Source organism: Arachis hypogaea, chromosome 18 (genome assembly GCF_003086295.3).
Source record: "Arachis hypogaea cultivar Tifrunner chromosome 18, arahy.Tifrunner.gnm2.J5K5, whole genome shotgun sequence".
NCBI lineage: Eukaryota > Viridiplantae > Streptophyta > Magnoliopsida > Fabales > Fabaceae > Arachis > Arachis hypogaea.
The window spans coordinates 3,943,502-3,961,723 of NC_092053.1; the positions used below are offsets into that span (position 1 = coordinate 3,943,502).

At 28.8% G+C, this 18,222-nt stretch overlaps 2 protein-coding genes across 4 annotated transcripts; both read left to right on the top strand.

Annotated features, from left to right (window-relative positions):
- Positions 1–1,131: 1,131 nt before the first annotated feature.
- LOC112771587 (L-ascorbate peroxidase, cytosolic-like) lies at positions 1,132–5,227 on the top strand. Of its 2 annotated transcripts, XM_072225903.1 has the most exons (8): positions 1,538–2,184; positions 2,993–3,201; positions 3,272–3,512; positions 3,981–4,115; positions 4,200–4,279; positions 4,361–4,463; positions 4,545–4,603; positions 4,849–5,227. In XM_072225903.1, the coding sequence occupies exons 2-8, from the start codon at positions 3,083–3,085 to the stop codon at positions 4,862–4,864; spliced, it is 753 nt and encodes a 250-aa protein (XP_072082004.1). In that variant the 5' UTR covers positions 1,538–2,184; positions 2,993–3,082; the 3' UTR covers positions 4,865–5,227. The 2 variants fall into 2 exon arrangements, with proteins under 2 accessions (XP_025672154.1, XP_072082004.1); XM_025816369.3 differs by having other exon boundaries at positions 1,132–3,201.
- Positions 5,228–8,369: 3,142 nt separating this feature from the next.
- Positions 8,370–16,498, top strand: LOC112773164 (protein NRT1/ PTR FAMILY 2.6). Of its 2 annotated transcripts, none has more exons than XM_025818226.3 (4): positions 8,370–8,529; positions 12,400–12,611; positions 13,027–13,556; positions 15,578–16,498. In XM_025818226.3, the coding sequence occupies exons 1-4, from the start codon at positions 8,433–8,435 to the stop codon at positions 16,344–16,346; spliced, it is 1,608 nt and encodes a 535-aa protein (XP_025674011.2). In that variant the 5' UTR covers positions 8,370–8,432; the 3' UTR covers positions 16,347–16,498. The 2 variants fall into 2 exon arrangements, with proteins under 2 accessions (XP_025674011.2, XP_072081735.1); XM_072225634.1 differs by having other exon boundaries at positions 8,415–8,529; positions 12,403–12,611.
- Positions 16,499–18,222: the final 1,724 nt, after the last annotated feature.

An 18,222-nucleotide genomic window follows, 5' to 3' on the forward strand; every position in this document is an offset into this window, starting at 1 on the left:
CTACCCTCTTAGGGTCCATGCTCACCGCACCATGTTAAAGGTGCCGCAAGAGTAGCTTGAGAGCGTGTGAAATTGGGAGATCAGAGAAGGAAAATTTGAGAGATAGAAGCTAAATCAGTAAATGGCAAAACTCATCATTCATTGGAGATTCATTTGCCTTATATAAACATGTGTATACCTAGCTATTATGCAGCCACTGTACCTGATAACATTCTCTAATAAATATCTCAATTAGCTCTAACTAACTCTACCACTAGCTGAATTATGCTAAATACTAACAAACTGCAGCTAAACGATTCTGTTAAGTAATATCTATTAATATTTGTTGTTAAGTTGACAACATATTGAAAACATTGACATTAACTCTCGAAGTTAACATTCAATTTTACTTTTAAAATTTGATTCTTAAATTTTAATTGATTTAAATTGGACCTTAAAATTTATAATCGTAATTTACGTTAGTTTTTTAACTCATTTTTATTAATGGCATACTGATTTAGCACGTTAATCTGCCGCATTGAATAAAATAGAACAATAAATTATATATTGGCATTCAATATTCAATAGAATAACATTGTTTCACTTAATAGAAATTAAAATATATCTCGTTTTATAATTAACACTAATAAAAAAAATATATTTTAATCACTATTCATGTGAAATAACGTCATTTCATCAAAGATTAGAGATATCATTATATTAATATAAAACGATATCATCTTATTTTATTAAGTATAACAACTCAATATATCAAATTAGTAAACCGTAGAAATAATACTAAAGATTAATAAAAATTATAATAATTATTTTTTGAATCTAATTTGAATCTATTAAAATTTTAGGATTACTTTTAAGTTGGATGTCAATTTTGAAGGATAAGATGGAATATTATCTCTCTACCCTCTTGGATCTAATTTGGACTTCACGAAATCAAATCAAATGCTATTATTGAAAAGGTTGGATATAGATATAAAGCATTGAAGCCTAGTCTTGATCTAACCCCTCAATATTGGATAAGAGTTTTGCAGTGGAGTGTCCACCACTTCTCTTCATTAAAATAACATTAAAAACATGTGGCTCCAAAGAAAACACCCCATTGGTTAGGATTGTAGGACCACGAGTCGTGTGTGTGAAGAATTATTTGAAACTTTTTTTTTCATGTTTCTCTCTCTCTCTCTCTCTCTCTCTCAGGGTGGGTCATTGTTTCCCCACATTGGTCTCTTTCTTTGTTGTGCAACTCTGTCATATAGTAGTTGCTATGTATTATGAAATCATGCACGATTACTGTGCACTGTGTTCAACGTTTTCTTTTAAGGAGACCATACCTTCCCCACAGGTAACTCATCAATTATTGCTCACACAAATTATATTTACTCTTCGCAAAAAACAAGTATCATTATAAGTTATTACTTATTATAAACCAAAAGATGTAATATTTGCAAATAAATAAATAAATTGAATAATTGATTTTAATATTTTTTTGGTCGGAGGATAATAATTAACTTACATATTATGGTTTTCTGTTCACTAGCCAGTTGCCATGGGCTTGCTCGCATCCAACTATTTCTAACTTTGTTGCTATGACAACCATACAACACATGAACATGTCAATAGCCAAATAAATCCACCACACAAAAATGAACGCATGCAACATGGTGGGTGAAGAATTGAATGCCCAATAAAACATGCACATCTATTTATATGCATTATTGAATTAAACAAATTAAACATCGACAGATGTGAATTTTATTTTATCTTTTAAGTACTGCTAAAGAAATTGAAGAGTATCATTCTTATACAAACTCATTATTAACTGATACTCTTCCTCTCTTCCATGGCGTCATTCTAAGCAATTTCCATATCTCCACAAAAAAAAATCATTTCATTCGTATATGATAGCAACTTAATGTGCCAACTCGGTTTACTATTGTCAGAGATGAATTTAGGTCTAACATGAGTTACAAATTAAAATTTGAGTAGTTAACTTTTGGCATAATGCAATTTAAAGAGCCATTTTGGTATTTATCTTTAGATTGAAAGAAAGAATAAAAAAATTCTTACATAATAACATTAATAAGGATACTAAGTTGTTTTACTTTTACAACATCAAGGAGTTACGTGTATGCTACAGACTTTGTAGGAACTAGGAAGACGGTAGACAAGTTTCTTCTTCCAAATAATCAGGTAATTCAAAATATGTTTTTTTTTTGGAGCTGGAGGTAATTCAAGAGATTCTGAACTTCTTCTTTCTTTTTTTTTTCAATTTGGGCTGCTCAACTTTTTCTTTGGTATATAGTTTTTGTTGGTGGGCTATGCGGGCTCAATCAGTTGGGTTATAAGTGTTGGACCTAGGGGGCTGGATAAAAGAATAAAATTCAATTACCAAAAAAAAAAGTTGAATCCCAAGTCAACATATATTTGGGTACGTATACTTTTGAGAACAGCATGCACGATGCATGACTATACTGCATGATACACCGAAAGTCCGAAACAATAACGAATTGGTTTCACTCTCCAATCAAACATGACATTTCTTTTACAATCCCGCTACATTACTATCAGTTTCTTTCGACTTCTGCCAATTCTTATTTATAATTGTGTTTAATGGAAGTATCTTTATAGACATGTCTAATAAAAATATCTTTTTTATGGTTATATTTAATAGAAATATTTTTATAAATATATTTTCTGAATGTGTCTTTTTATATATGTGTTTAAAATATAATAATTAATTATTGTTAAAAATAAATTGACAGATAATATATTTGGTACAGTATACTTTTCCTTTTTGTTTTTACTAGGAAATTCCGTTAAATATTTTTTAATAAAAATGGAAAAATAAACAAAATGTTCAATGGGATTATTCTTATTTCTTATATTTCGTGTTGTGTTGAGCGTGAGTCTTGGTGTCCATGAAATGAGGATAAGCGACGAGATCGAACGGCACAAAGCTGGCTCCCCCACTGACTCGTGCTACATTGTTTGAATTCAGATCTACGATTTCAGGTGTGTTAGTTATTTAACTGGCGAGTGGCGCGAGGCCAGCAGCAGTGTTGTTGCGTAACTAACTAACTAACTAAGCATGGGAAAGTCGTACCCAACGGTGAGTGAAGATTACGAGAAGGCCATTGAGAAGGCGAGGAGAAAGTTGAGGGGATTGATCTTCGAGAAGCAATGCGCTCCCCTTATGCTCCGTTTGGCGTAAGTAATAACTTGTATTCTAATCTAAATTAAATGAAATCAAATATTAATTTGAATTGATAATATTTAGATGGCACTCGGCGGGTACGTTCGACGTGAAGACGAAGACGGGTGGTCCATTCGGAACCATGAAGCACGAAGCTGAACAAAAGCATGAAGCTAACAGGGGGCTTGATATTGCTGTCAACCTCTTGGAGCCTCTCAAGCAGCACTTCCCTAACATTACATACGCTGATTTTTACCAGTTGGCCGGCGTTGTTGCCGTTGAGATTACCGGTGGCCCCGAAGTTCCTTTTCACCCTGGCAGAGAGGTAACTAATTCATTTATTTTAATTAATTAAAAACATGACAAATAGTTATCTAACTTTTTAATTCAAAAATGTCCAAAATATAAAAAGATAAATAGAGGGATTTAGATATTTTGCAATTTAGAAAATAAAAAATATTTTTGTATTTTTATTTAATTAATTAATAATTTATTTATCTTTAAAATAAAAAGTCAAAGACTTGTTGAAAAAGTATAGGGAGCCAATGTAATATTTGTATAATGTGTATAATGTAGATTTAGGGATGTCCAATTCAATATTAGAGATATAACTATTAGTATTACCTTTTTCTATCAACTTAAACTTTTGAGACAAGTGATTTCATGACATGATATCAGAGCTCTAGATCCAAAAAGTCAAGAGTTCGTTCCTTAGTGAACTCCAAAATCAGCTTTAAGCTTTAATTTATTGTTAACGAACTTTTTCTGCTCATTATTCCTTTAATTTGATTAGGACAAGGCTGATCCACCTCCAGAGGGTCGCTTGCCCGATGCAACAAAGGGTAATGACCATTTGAGGGAGTTGTTTGTGCAAACAATGGGACTCACTGATCAAGATATTGTTGCCCTTTCTGGTGCTCACACCCTTGTAAGTTTGATTGATAGAAAAAATAGTGTAAAATCATTTCTCTTATGTAATAACTAATTAATAACTAACATCAATTGGATGCAGGGTAGGTGCCACAAGGATCGTTCTGGATTTGAGGGTCCTTGGACTTCCAATCCTCTGGTTTTTGACAACTCATACTTCACGTGAGTTTGATATATTCCTAATTCTCTAACATGTAGTCCAATAGAGTACCATAACACAATTTGATTGGTGATAAATGATAGGGAACTGGTGGGGGGCGAAAGGGACGGACTTTTGCAGCTCCCAACTGACAAGGCATTGCTGGAGGATCCTGTTTTCCGCCCTCTTGTTGAGAAATATGCCAAAGTCTGTACAAACTTCATTTATATGCATTTCTTATACCATCATTATATAACACTACTTGTGTGCTGATCCATCTCAATTCAGGATGAAGACGCATTCTTTGCTGATTACACTCAAGCTCACTTAAAGCTCTCCGAACTTGGGTACCTACTCTACTTAATTTCTAAGGTGAAAACTCAGGTGCAGTCGACTTCATATGAAGTTAATACTTGAGAGCCGTTAGATGATTTGACTGATTTGACTAAATTTTCATTTAACGGCTCTTAGATATTAACTTCAGGTGAAGTTGACTTCACCTGAGTTTTCACCAATTTCTAATCTTATTCTTAAGTTTTATTTACACTTCATATATGTGTGTGTAAGTAAATACTTTTCTCATTATTCGCAGGTTTGCTGATGCCTAATTAAGAAACGGGACACCAGGAGGGATCTTGAAGGATCACAAATTCTCTTTATCTTTCACAAAGCTTACATGATTTTTAAGGCAATGACTTGTGATAGAATCCAGAAACAGATTTTGGGACTAGTTTTTTTTTTTTTCTCCGGCTGGCGCGACGAGCTTTTGATGAGTAATAACAATTTTCATGATATTTTTTTTTTAAAATAAATACTATGACTTGGGGATTATATTTTCTTCTTGCTGTCTGCAATGTATGTATGAATTTCTGATTTTTTTATTTATGGTTGAAAAGAGATGTGGTCCAGAGGCACAACCAATTCAACAAAACTTACAAGCAAGAAATTTAAATATCAATTATACGACAAAATTAATCTTCATTTCAGTAATATTACAAATCGATATTTGAGGCCATTTTCAACCATATACTTGAGGCCTTGATGTTGAGTGTTGACCATAAAAAAGGCATACCTTAGATCAGAATCATTCCTTCGTAAATTAAATAACAATGGCTTCTTATTGAAAAAAAAAAGAATATTTTGCAAAATGGGAATATTTGTACCCAAGTACCAAAAGCTAATTAGGGTGTTCACCAAGAAAAAAAAAAAAAAAATACAAAACAAGTAAATCAACCTTCGCCACAACTATTCATTCAGCTCAAAGTCACAGAAGAGTATTTTAGTCTTTTAATTATTTATTTTAATACAAAATTAATCCTTGTGTAAGATTCCTTCGTTATTTTTTGAGTTCTTTCAAAGACCCTTGCTAATGTGCTGGCTAGTCTTCCTTCATGACGGTAAATTGTTAAATCTTGAATTTGATCAATTGGTTGAAAATTTTCTGGGAAGACGGACATGAATATTACTTGGTGTGCTGGAACCAAGCATTCTTCTTCTTCATTAAAAATAGGTTGACTGTTTGTAAATTTTAGGGATACATCCCTTGGATTTACATTGTCAATCATATTTTTAAATCTCTTTACTGCATCAACGAATCCTGCAGGAAATTCACTAATAATTTTTAGATCATTAAAAATTAAAATTGTATCAATTAATCCATACTGAAAGAACTGATAAGTGTCAGATGGAGAAGCATCTGGAAAGATAACCAGCTTTGTTAGCTGTTCTTTGGCAATAGGATAATATCCCAAAATTGCCCTTTTTTCTCCAGTCCAATTCAGGACTATATTAAGGGTTTCTCTGAGATTTGATCTACAGACCCTTTTCTTTTCTTTGATTTCAGTCCTTGTAGGAATGTTTCTTATTATTCCTGTTCTCTGGGTTTGAATTGGAGCTTTATCTGCTCTTTTTAGGGTTTGCTCTGGATGAAGAGCTTCATATTCCCTGAAGAATTCCTTTGCCTCTTCCAGTGTTAAAAATTCTCCTTTATGAATTATCCTTGATTGATGTGTGAATGGTGTTGTTTTTTCCCAGGCATCATATACTCATTTCATGGGGCCATTATAAATTACATAATATTTTTTATATTGGGTAGATTTTTTAATAATTTCAGCAATTGTTTTATTTTCTGAAATTTTTTCTTCACCTGATTTGTCCACCATGCTTAGCTGGCTGAACTCTGATGGCTTTGCTTGTTGTGTTGATTTCATTGCTTCAATGACCTTCTTGAGGGATTGGATTTGTGTCCTTATTTGCTGACAATGCTTGCATTTTTCGAGTTTTTGCTCATATTTTTGAATTTCTTGATCTAATGCGTTGTAGACGAACTCCATTCTCTTGTTAATGTATCTGCAATAACATTTTTGTCACCCTTAATATATTCAATCTTTATTGGATATTGTAACAAAAATAATTGCCATCTTACCAATCGTCCATGATTATAATCAACTTTTAAATTATATCGTATGAAACCTGTTAAGTAACTTGAATCTGTCCTTAATGTAAATTCTCTGGGTAGTAAATCAATTTTCCATTTCTTAAGAGATTTAATTGCTGCTAGAGTTTCTTTTTCATGAGTAGTATATCTCTGTTCTGTTGGAGTAAAAGTCCCTGAAATATACCTGCAAAGTAATTCCTTTGGGGAATATTTAGAATCTAGTGATTCTTTTTCTTGTTCCAAACCTTTTATAGTTTTCTTAGCTTTTAGACATCCCGACCAGGTTATGTCTGAAGCATCTGTTTCCACTATTAAGTAGTCATTTTCTTCTGGAATATAAAGTTCTGGAAGTTTTTCACATAATTCTTTAACTCTTTGAATTTGTATACTATCTTTTTCTTTTTATTTCCATTCTTTTTTAGTACTTATTTTTGGAAATAAGCTTTTAGTGTATTCTGTTATATTCTTTAAAAATCCTTGATCAGAAATATAATTTATACACCCTAAAAATTTTTGTAATTATTTTCTATCTTCTATTTTATTGGAAAATAAATTTACCTTTTCTAAAATATTTGGTTGAAGTTTTAGCTTTCCTTGAGTAGATAGAATTAATCCAAGAAACTCTATTTCTTGTTTTGCTATTTTTGCTTTCTTTTTGCTAAGAACTAATCATTTTTCTTTACATCTTTCTAAAACTATTAATAATTTTTAAAGATGATTTTTTTTATCCTATTTTGTAAAAATTAGTATATCATCAATGTAAACTAAAACAAATTCATTTAACTCTACTTCACCAGGAGGGATCTTGAAGGATCACAATTTCTCTTTATCTTTCACTTTAGCTTACATGATTTTTAAGGCAATGACTTGTGATAGAATCCAGATACAGATTTTGAGACTAGTTTTTTTTTTTTTTTTCTCCGGCTGGCGCGACGAGCTTTTGATGAGTAATAAACAATTTTCATAATATTTTTTTTTTAAAATAAATACTATGACTTAGGGATTATATTTTCTTCTTGCTGTCTGAAATGTATGTATGAATTTCTGATTTTTTATTTATGGTTGAAAAGAGATGTGGTCCAGAGGCACAACCAATTCAACAAAACTTACAAGCAAGAAATTTAAATATCAATTATACGACAAAATTAATCTTCATTTCAGTAATATTACAAATCGATATTTGAGGCCATTTTCAACCATATACTTGAGGCCTTGATGTTGAGTGTTGACCATAAAAAAGGCATACCTTAGATCAGAATCATTCCTTCGTAAATTAAATAACAATAGCTTCTTATTGAAAAAAAAAAAAGAATATTTTGCAAAATGGGAATATTTGTACCCAAGTACCAAAAGCTAATTAGGGTGTTCACCAAGAAAAAAAAAAAATACAAAACAAGTAAATCAACCTTCGCCACAACTATTCATTCAGCTCAAAGTCACAGAAGAGTATTTTAATCTTTTAATTATTTATTTTAATACAAAATTAATTAAAATAAAAAATATCTTGACTTTTTAGTGAAAGTTTTAATTTAGTTATTGAAATTGAAAAAAATAACACTAAATCTTTTTTTATCCTTTTATAAGATTAATACTTAATTAAGTCCAGGAAATTATTATTGATCAGCTTTAACATCATCTTCATCTATATCAACGGATCAATCAAGGGACCATTATTAGTTTCAAAAACACACGAAGTTAAGCAACATTGGCCTACAAAAGAAATGAGGACAAGTTGAGAAATGCAAGAAATGACCGGCACACACTCGTCCCATAGCAGAGAAGAAGAAGCTCAGAAGAATATGGGTGGGGGTTGGACAACCTTTCCCTTCATCATTGGTACTCTATAATTCTTTGTTTAGTTCTTTCTTAATTTCTATGGAATGTTCACCATCATGATTCTGTCACAATCTCACTAGCTAGCTAGGACCAACATATATATATGTATATATAATATAGGAAAATTATCAGGTATTCCAAGTACTTTCATGGAACATGGCTATTCCAAGGAGCAAAAGGTTTTCATGTTAATTTTGTCGTTTAGTAACTTTTTGAAAGACCCAAAAGTCCTCCAAATTAGACAGTAAATGACATAAATGGGCAGCTATAAATGGTCTGATACACTAGGGTTGTTTGGCTTTCACTGTGAGCTGACTTAGTTCGTTGTTTACCCTCTAAAATATAGTGTGCTTCCATTTTAACATTATACGATCATAACAACTGGGCATATCATCACATGCAAGTATTGTATTTTGTTTGTAATTAAAATTTATTTTCATCATATAAAATTTAATACTAATTTATTATAAGATAATTTATGTCATTACTTTTTTTAATTGTATCATATCATTATATCAACAATTTTCCATAAATAATAATTTTACAATTTTTCAATATAATAAATAAATGAATTTTTACATAGTATATATAATGATTCAAATAATATAAATTTTAATATTAAAAACATTTGTCTCTATTTTGGGTATCATTACTCATCAATAGTTTCAAAATTTAAATTAATTTTGATATGCCACTAATTAATTAAATTTTATACTTATCATTATTCAATTGAATTAAAATATAGTGATTAAATATAATTAACATCTACATATTAAATTGCTATAATACAAATTTTTAGTTATAAATATTTAAGGTATATGATGTTATATATACTGGTTAGAAACAAAAGACTAAACTAGAAAAAAAGATTTGTGTATTATTGAGTGTATTTAAGTTGTCTATTCAAATTGTATGGAATGATACAATATAGAAGGGTATGTATAGGGATTAAGAGAATCGTAATAATAAAGATGTAATATTCTATAATAAATATTCAAATATACTAAATAATTTTAATTAATCCTAATTAATCCTAATTATATTCTAACATTAAACATATTTAATAGCACTCTTGCCACTATTACTCCATCTCATATTCTTCCGATCAAACGAATTTTTTAAAATATATCTAAACACATTTAACTTTGACACAAACAAATACTTATTAGATATATATTCTAATATATCATGGTTAATAAAATTCATTATTATAACATTATACTATATTCTATTTTGTGTTGTTATTCTCAATCATTTTTTTAACTCTCTTTTCTTTAATTATCTCTAAATATAAACTAAAGAAAGCTATAACTAAACTTCAAATTACACCATTAAGCATCATTTTAAAAAAATATTTACGCCAACAAATAAAAATAAATCTATCTACTTAGAATTGAATATATTAAAATATTTTCTATTACATAAAAACACTAAAAAACACACAAAAATCAATATTTAAAAAAGAGGTCAACTTTATAAAACTTTGTTGTTGTTATTATTGTATAATTTTTTGTATATTTTTTCTGTTAAATAATTATATTGAATTATAAACAAATTGTCAATTTAATGTTTTGTACCATATCTTTTTACAAATGAACTTTATAATTTTTACATTAATTCACATATTATCTAATTGATTTCTAAAAAAATAATATTTTTAAATCTATACTATATAGTATAGTTAATTTAACTTCTAATGAATCATACGATTTTAGTATAGTTAAACTAACGACTAATACCCCAATCAATTTTTAAAAAATTTTTAGTGTAGCATTTTAGTCCTTAACAAATTTTAATTATCAAATCATTTTTTAAAATTTTATTTTTTTATTAGACAAATCAGTCCTTACATCAAATTATTCATCTATATGAAGGGATTGATATGAGAATTTTAAAACTGTTTAGAGACTATTATGTTTTCTATTAAATAACGACATCGACTGATTTGTTTAAGTTTTTTTACCAAAATTTGATGTGAGGATTAATATATCTAATAAAATTAAAGTTAGGAACTGATTTAATAATTTAAATTTGTTGAAAATTAAATTTTTCAACTAGAAATTTTTTGAGAACTAATTCAAAATATTACTCTAAATTAGCTTGTGTTAATCTAAACCTGTGGTAATAATTCTTTTCTAATTCCATACAATTATGTCTTGTCTGATATTTGAATTTTAGAATCAACATGGTCTATGTTTTGAGTGTTTATTATTGTCTTATCTATTTTTTCTATAGTTAAATTTTCAAAAAATTTAAGACTAATAAAAAAATGTATAAAAATTATGTTTTATTTACTTGTGTTAAAAATTGTTCTTATAAAATTGTTGTTTAATTGGTCCTAAATTGTTTGAAAAATTAGCGGTCTACGATATAGTTGATGCAAATAGAAAATTTTTGGGACAAAATTAAAACAAAATAAAATTTAGAGATATTTTTAAAATTTTTGCCAAATTTTAAAAACAAAAAATATACTTTACCCTTCTATATTTTATTTAACTTTTGATATTTGATATTGTCTTTACTCAAGCTAAGTGAAGTCAAATTATTAATTAATGTATTTGAAGTGAAGACAAGAAAAAGTATTAGTAACCAATAATTTTTAGCCAATAAAATAGCAGACGTTTCACGATAAAAAAATATCTAAAATTAGAAATAATAAAAAATCTAAAATTCAAATAAAAAAATTAGGATTAGTTTTTAGAATTTAGGATTTATGATTTAGAATTCAAAGTTTAGGATTTAGTGTTTTAGGATTTAGGATTTAGAATTTACGATTTAGAATTTAGAATTTAAGATTTAGAATTTGAAATTTAAAATTTAAGATAATCAGTGGTTGATAATCGGCGACAATGCTGGTCGCCTGAGGCGGTGGCTAGTACCGACAACAATGGTGGTCGTAGATTATGACTTGTAGTGATAAGTAAAATTGAAATTTTGACAGAAAGAAGAAGGAAAAATAGTAAAAAAATAATTTAAAAAATATATAAATGGGTATTAAATTTTTATTATTAATTGATGTTGGTTGATTTTTGGTTAGTCACAGTATATAATTGGAAGATAAATTAATAACGGATTAATTAATCAATTTTGTTTGCATATGATTAAAATATATCCATGATTTAAAATGATGTTTTTATATTTAAATATAAAAATTATTTGTCACAGCATGCATAAATTAACGGTAGTAAATATGTATATATTTTTTATTTGAATTTAAATAAAACACCAATAATACTTATAGTCAAAATTTGTAGATAACACATATGAGATCTTAAGTTCAAATTTTAGGATTGTCATGGTCTTAATTTAATTGTTATATGTTGTCTTTATTTGAGATTATTCAAAAACTAAATAAAACAAAATAAGTATGAATAGCAAATATATGTATAAATTAGTACATTTTAACTTGATGCAATTCTACAGCCTTTTTTATATTAAAATTTTGTTTGAGTCAAATAATTGTATAATCATTCTAAGTACTGTTGCACAGATTGAAAAGAAATACATTTATGTTATTACTAATACTTGCGAAAAAAATTCGAAGAGCCGTTTAAGTTTTGGCTCGCATGAATTTTTTACTATAGCTGGCCTAAGAAGCCTTAGAAACCCTTTCCACAAGTGTCAATTTCACTAGAGACAAATATTGGATAAAGGAAATACCAGTTGAAGACCATTTATAGACCATTCAAATTGCACACCCACAGTATATTTTCTACCTCAATCTTAACCGTTAACATTTTTTATATTAAATCTGAATGATTAAATATATTAGAACAAAAAAGTTCCAGAATCCTATAATATAATAATTACACTTACACATGCTCATAGATGGATTTTAATTTCTTTCTATTTTTGGGTACCGTTGAACAGTAGCTGGGTTAGCACTTGCAAGTTCAGGAATTGGGGCAAACTTGATCGTATATCTGATACAAGAGTTCAATATAAAGAGCATAACTGCTGCTCAGATTTCTAATGTCTTTAATGGCAGCACAACTCTGTTCCCATTTATTGCTGCTGTGGTTGCTGACTCTTTCTTTGGCTCTTTTCCTGTAGCCTTGGTTTCTTCCTCTGTTGCTTTGCTGGTAATAATGACTCATAACTCTTAGCTTCCCCCAAGCTTTCACTTCAAGAATTGAATGGTTTTACTATATCATTATTGATCAACTCTTACTATAAAGTTTAATTTGCATTTTCTTTCATTATGATAATATTTTACATGCAAATTTTGATTGGATCCTACTTAGCTTGATTGTGACACAATATTTGCAATGATATCTATATAAGACTAGTGTATGCCAAATTTGAAAACATTATTTCTTGAACTTGAAGAAATAGTAACATGATAGATGAAAAGTGATGTTAGGACCATCCTTCTCTCCATGAAATGATGACTCAACAGTATAAAACCACATCCAATATTTTTTAGCTTTCATGCTACAACAAAGACACCAAAATTAAACAAAAATTTGATCTAAACAAAGTGATGTATTTACACAGGGAACAGTGATATTTGCGTTGACGGCAAGCATAAAATCCTTAAGGCCTGAAGGGTGCATGAACAAGGGATCAAGATTGTGCGAAGCACCATCGAGAGTGCAATATGGCGTCCTATACACGGGACTAACACTAGCAGCAATCGGCTTCGGTGGCATGCGCTTCACAACAGCAACTCTTGGAGCAAACCAGTTGGATAACCCAGAACAACCAGCCGTCTTCTTCAACTGGTTCTTCCTCACTTGGTACGTTTTTTCAGTTGCAGGCTTCACCGGAATCGTCTACATCCAAGTCAATGTGAGTTGGAGTGTGGGGTTCTGGATTTGTGCTGCTTCCATCTTGATTGACGTGATGGTTTTCTTGGTGGGGTACCGCTATTATCGCCCTGAAAACCCACAAGGAAGCGCCCTTGTGGATCTTGCTAGAGTTATTGTTGCTTCTGTTCGAAAGTGGAAGTCTCAGCTTTCATCAACAACACATAATTACTATAGTGGCTCGGTTCCAGTGTCGGCAGTACCGGGAAAAAGATTAAGGTACTGAAGTTTAGTGTTGTTGTTGGATTACTATTGCACTTTTGTTGTTTTGTTACTTACGTAGTGTTTGGTGGAGAGACAGAGACAGAAAGACTAAGATTGAGAGACAAAGACTAAGAGACAGAGATTAAAATAAATTTCAGTATTCTGTTTGGTGTAAAATAGGAGACAGGAATTGAAACAAGAATGAAACTCTAATTTAATTTGCACAAAGGGTAAAATTGGAATTAATTAATTGAAATAAAAGTATTTTAGATATAAAATGTTATTAAAGTTTCAGTCTCAATCTCTAAAAATTTCAATCCCCTGTGTTCCTACTTTTTGGAAGTCTATGTGTCCTTATTTTTTGAAGGTACTGAAATACTGAAATTTTAATACCAGTCTCTAAACTAACAAACACAATACTGAGTCTCTTAATCTCTGTCTTAGTACCTCAAAACAAATCATAATAATGCATAGGTACGGTTATTCACTTCCTTGAAGTGATCCATGTTATATCATGTCCATGCGGGTTACTGTTTGGTTGCATTTTTTCATCAGACGTCAAAATAGTTGATAGTCACATGTGTTAATGCGGTAGTAGGTGAATCAGCCACCAAATCATTCGTGCATATAAAATACATGCTGCAAGTCCGCGTTAAAAATAAATTAAATTATACACATATTTATACACAAATATATTAAAAATTAATTTTAGTGATGAATTTTAAAATACGAATAGTATTTTTAATCTAATTATAATACTACCGTCACAATTATTATACATAGTTAAATAAAGTTGTGTGATCAAATTCCAGTGTTAATCAAATTTGTAAATGTAGGAAACATTTGATTTTGTGAAATAAAATATTTAAAATTTAATTTAAATTTAGTTTACAATAAGAAAAAAAATATTAAATCCTGATTAACTTTTTAATGATAGTTAAATAAAATTTGTTGGAAGCAATAGTTTTTAGCTATGAATCACAGATACTTCGTTGTGTTATGTGTCCACGTGTCGAACACATTTTGGACACGACATTCACCGACACTCGTCCGACACGCATGTCTGCTGTGTCTACCGTGTCTTAATAAAAAATAAAAAATTCTTCTTCGGACACGCCTGGACACACCTAAATACCATCACATGTCAGCGTGTCCAGTCTTATTCTTAACATATATTTTTAAAATAAATTTAGATATAGTATATATTATTATTTATTAAAACAAAAAAATATTTTAAATACTTAATATAATTAAAATAAGACATTAAAAATAATTAAAAATTTTAATTTATATTTTAACATCAATAAAATATTAAAATATCATTACAATTTATCTAAAAAATACTTTATATTTTATATGTATGCGTGTCCCATGTTATGTAAAATTTTAAAATCCGCGTGTCGATGTGTCCTGTGTCATGTTGTGTCCCGTGTGTCAGTGTCCGTGCATCATAGGTTTTTAGTAATTTTAACTGCTATTTATTAATCAATATAAATATTAAATTACTTTTTAATAAATAAATTTTATTAATTTATATGTGTAAATTATAATAAATATGAGTGTAAACTATATTAACTCATGTATATAAACTTTGATAAATATATATAAAGATAAATTATATATTTTTGTGTGTAAATTTATTATTGTTGATTAAATATTAGTCTAAAATAATAATATTAATTTACTATCATGTAACATTATTGCTGATAATTAAATGCAATTTGAAAATTAATTGATCCTCATTTAAATAGAATAGATTAAATATGAAACTTATTCGAAAAACAATAAAAAGTTTTCGTTATATATATAAAGAAAATAAAAAAGTATTCAATAAGTTTATGGTGAATTTTATATATGGGTAATGTTATGGCACATTATACTTTTTAATAAAAAAAAAAGGGAATATTGTTATTTTTATAATAGAAAGAAAATGATCATATGTATTTCTCTACAAATTTATTGAAAATTTTTAATTTTTATTGAAGAAACTTTCATTTTATATAAATTTGACTACTAACATATATGTTTGAATGCAGTTTTTTCAATCGTGCAGCTCTAGTAACTGAGGGAGACTCAATTGAGAAATCATGGAGGCTGTGCACTGTTCAACAAGTGGAAGATTTTAAGAAAGTGGTTGGAATCTTGCCACTATGGACTTCAAGTATTTTCCTATCAACTCCAATAGCAATGCAAAACAGCTTATCAGTTCTTCAAGCTTTGGTAATGGATGATCATATAGGACCCCATTTCAAATTCCCAGCAGGTTCCATTACCGTCATAGTCCTATTTTCCGCAGCAATTTTCCTCTTCCTTCTTGATAGAGTTTTATGCCCACTGTATCAGAAGCTAGTTGGGAAAACACCTACACCACTCCAACGAATAGGAGTAGGACACGTGTTCAATATCCTAGGTATGGTTGTTTCGGCAATTGTTGAATCGAAGAGGCTTAAGATGTTCCATGATAGAAACAAATCTATGTCAATACTTTGGTTGTTCCCACAATTGGTGTTGGTTGGTGTTGGAGAAGCTTTTCAATTTCCGGCGCAAGTTGCACTCTATTACCAGCAACTTCCAGAGTCATTGAGGAGCACATCAACGGCTATGATTTCTTTGCTCATAGGGATAGCGTTTTACCTTAGCACTGCCTTGATTGATCAAGTTCGTACAAGTACTCATTGGTTACCTGATGACATTAATTTTGGGAGAGTTGATAATGTGTATTGGATGTTGGTCATCTTGGGTGCTATCAACTTTGTGTATTACCTTGCATGTGCTGCTTTCTACAAGTATCATCATATGCTCTAATTCTAGAAGTAGATGATCATTTCTTTCTCAATCTCGCTACATTATCAACAGTATTTCTGATAATTGTGTTCAATGGTAGTGTCTTTGTGGATGTGTCTAATAAAAATATATTTTTTATGAATTTATCTAATGAAAATATCTTTATTGATGTATTTTTTGAATGTGTCTCTTTATACATGTGTTTAAAATATAATAATTAATTATTGTTGATAATAAATTGGCAGATAATATATTAGTACCCTATATTTTTCCTTTTTATATAAACACGTGTTATGTTAAGTAGTCATCACGTTAGAAGGTGTATACGAAAAATAGTCTAGTAAAATTTATTATTTTTAGTTTGTAGTTAATTAATAATATTTAAAAATGTGAACTAAAAATATATATTTTATTGTTAGATTAAAGAAATTGGACTAATGACTAAAAATATTAGTCAAAAATAATAGATTTTGTTAGTTATTAAATTTTTCTTGGTGTGTATTGTAGCAATAATAAGTAAGGATATATGATTGATTATAAATTTGTCACATGTTGGTATCAATTTTGATTTCAATGTGATATGCTATAATTTATTGCAATATATTTGGACAATCTACTAAAATGGCTGGTTATCTTATTAGTAGTGGTAATTTAGTTTAACTCTTATAATAGGATTTGAATTTAATATTTTATTTATGCTTTTTTTAGCTTAGTATCATTATTGTCCAAAAAATTTTAAAGAATAACACTTGGATATACTTAAAAGAAAAATGAACTAAGAATATGTCAAGAATAGTTTCTGCAAAACAAAATGCTACATTTTACTAGATAAAATAATTTCTTCCAAACATAACGAGACTATTGTGCTTTCCTAACTTTTTTCTTTTGGGGTCATGGTGCTTTCTACACTTTCTTTATATACATGTTTATATATTATGAACGTGCTCTAAGAGCAACTCAAATGGGCAACAAGTTGAAGCCCTATTTTTGACAAACACATAAATTTATTGTTGGAGAGATAAAGGAATGAGTTTTCCCACACCTTTTGAGAAGGAAGAGTCCCTCTCTAAATGAAGACTTATCTTCACCAATAATAACTTGTCACTTGGCAAGTTATTATAAAAATAAATAATTATATAAAATTTTAATTAATTAAATAATTTATATTAATAATTTAAATAATAATTAAATAAATAATTAAATTATAATTAATGTATTAATAATTATAATAATTAATTAAATTAAATAATTAAATTTTTATTTAATTAATATTTTATATTAATTATTTATTTTTTTATTAAATAATTTTATAAATTAGTGTAATCCTGAATTATATATTATGTATTTATTGTTATATATGAATTTTTTTAATAATTAATATCTTTTAATAGTGAATTGTTTTTAAATTTATAAATTTAAATAATATTATTAAAAAAATAATTACATTAATTTTAAGTATTTTAATTAATTAATTAAGTGGGACCACAATAGGAACTAAAGTTAGTTCCTCCTATTAGAGAAGAGAAAGATGCTTTGAGTTCCCATTTACTGTTTATGACGCAAAAACTGATGTGGAGTTACTTTTTATGATAGGTGGACTATAAATAGAAACTGAGATGAGTTCTCTACTAGAGATGGTCTAAGCCGATTATTATCAATTGATTTGGCCCATTAGTTAAGATAAACTCCATTTGTTGTTAGTGAGTATATAAATAAAAAAAAAAATTCATAAATGAGTGTACAACTGTACATATTGGTTAATAAGTTATTAACAGGATTAGCTTAGATATTCTTTCTGAAAGAAGAGTCTGTTGGCTTTCACTCAAAAAGAATTGAACAAATAGCTTATATATATAAAGGAGACTTAGATAGTAATAATAAGCAATGGCGTAAATAA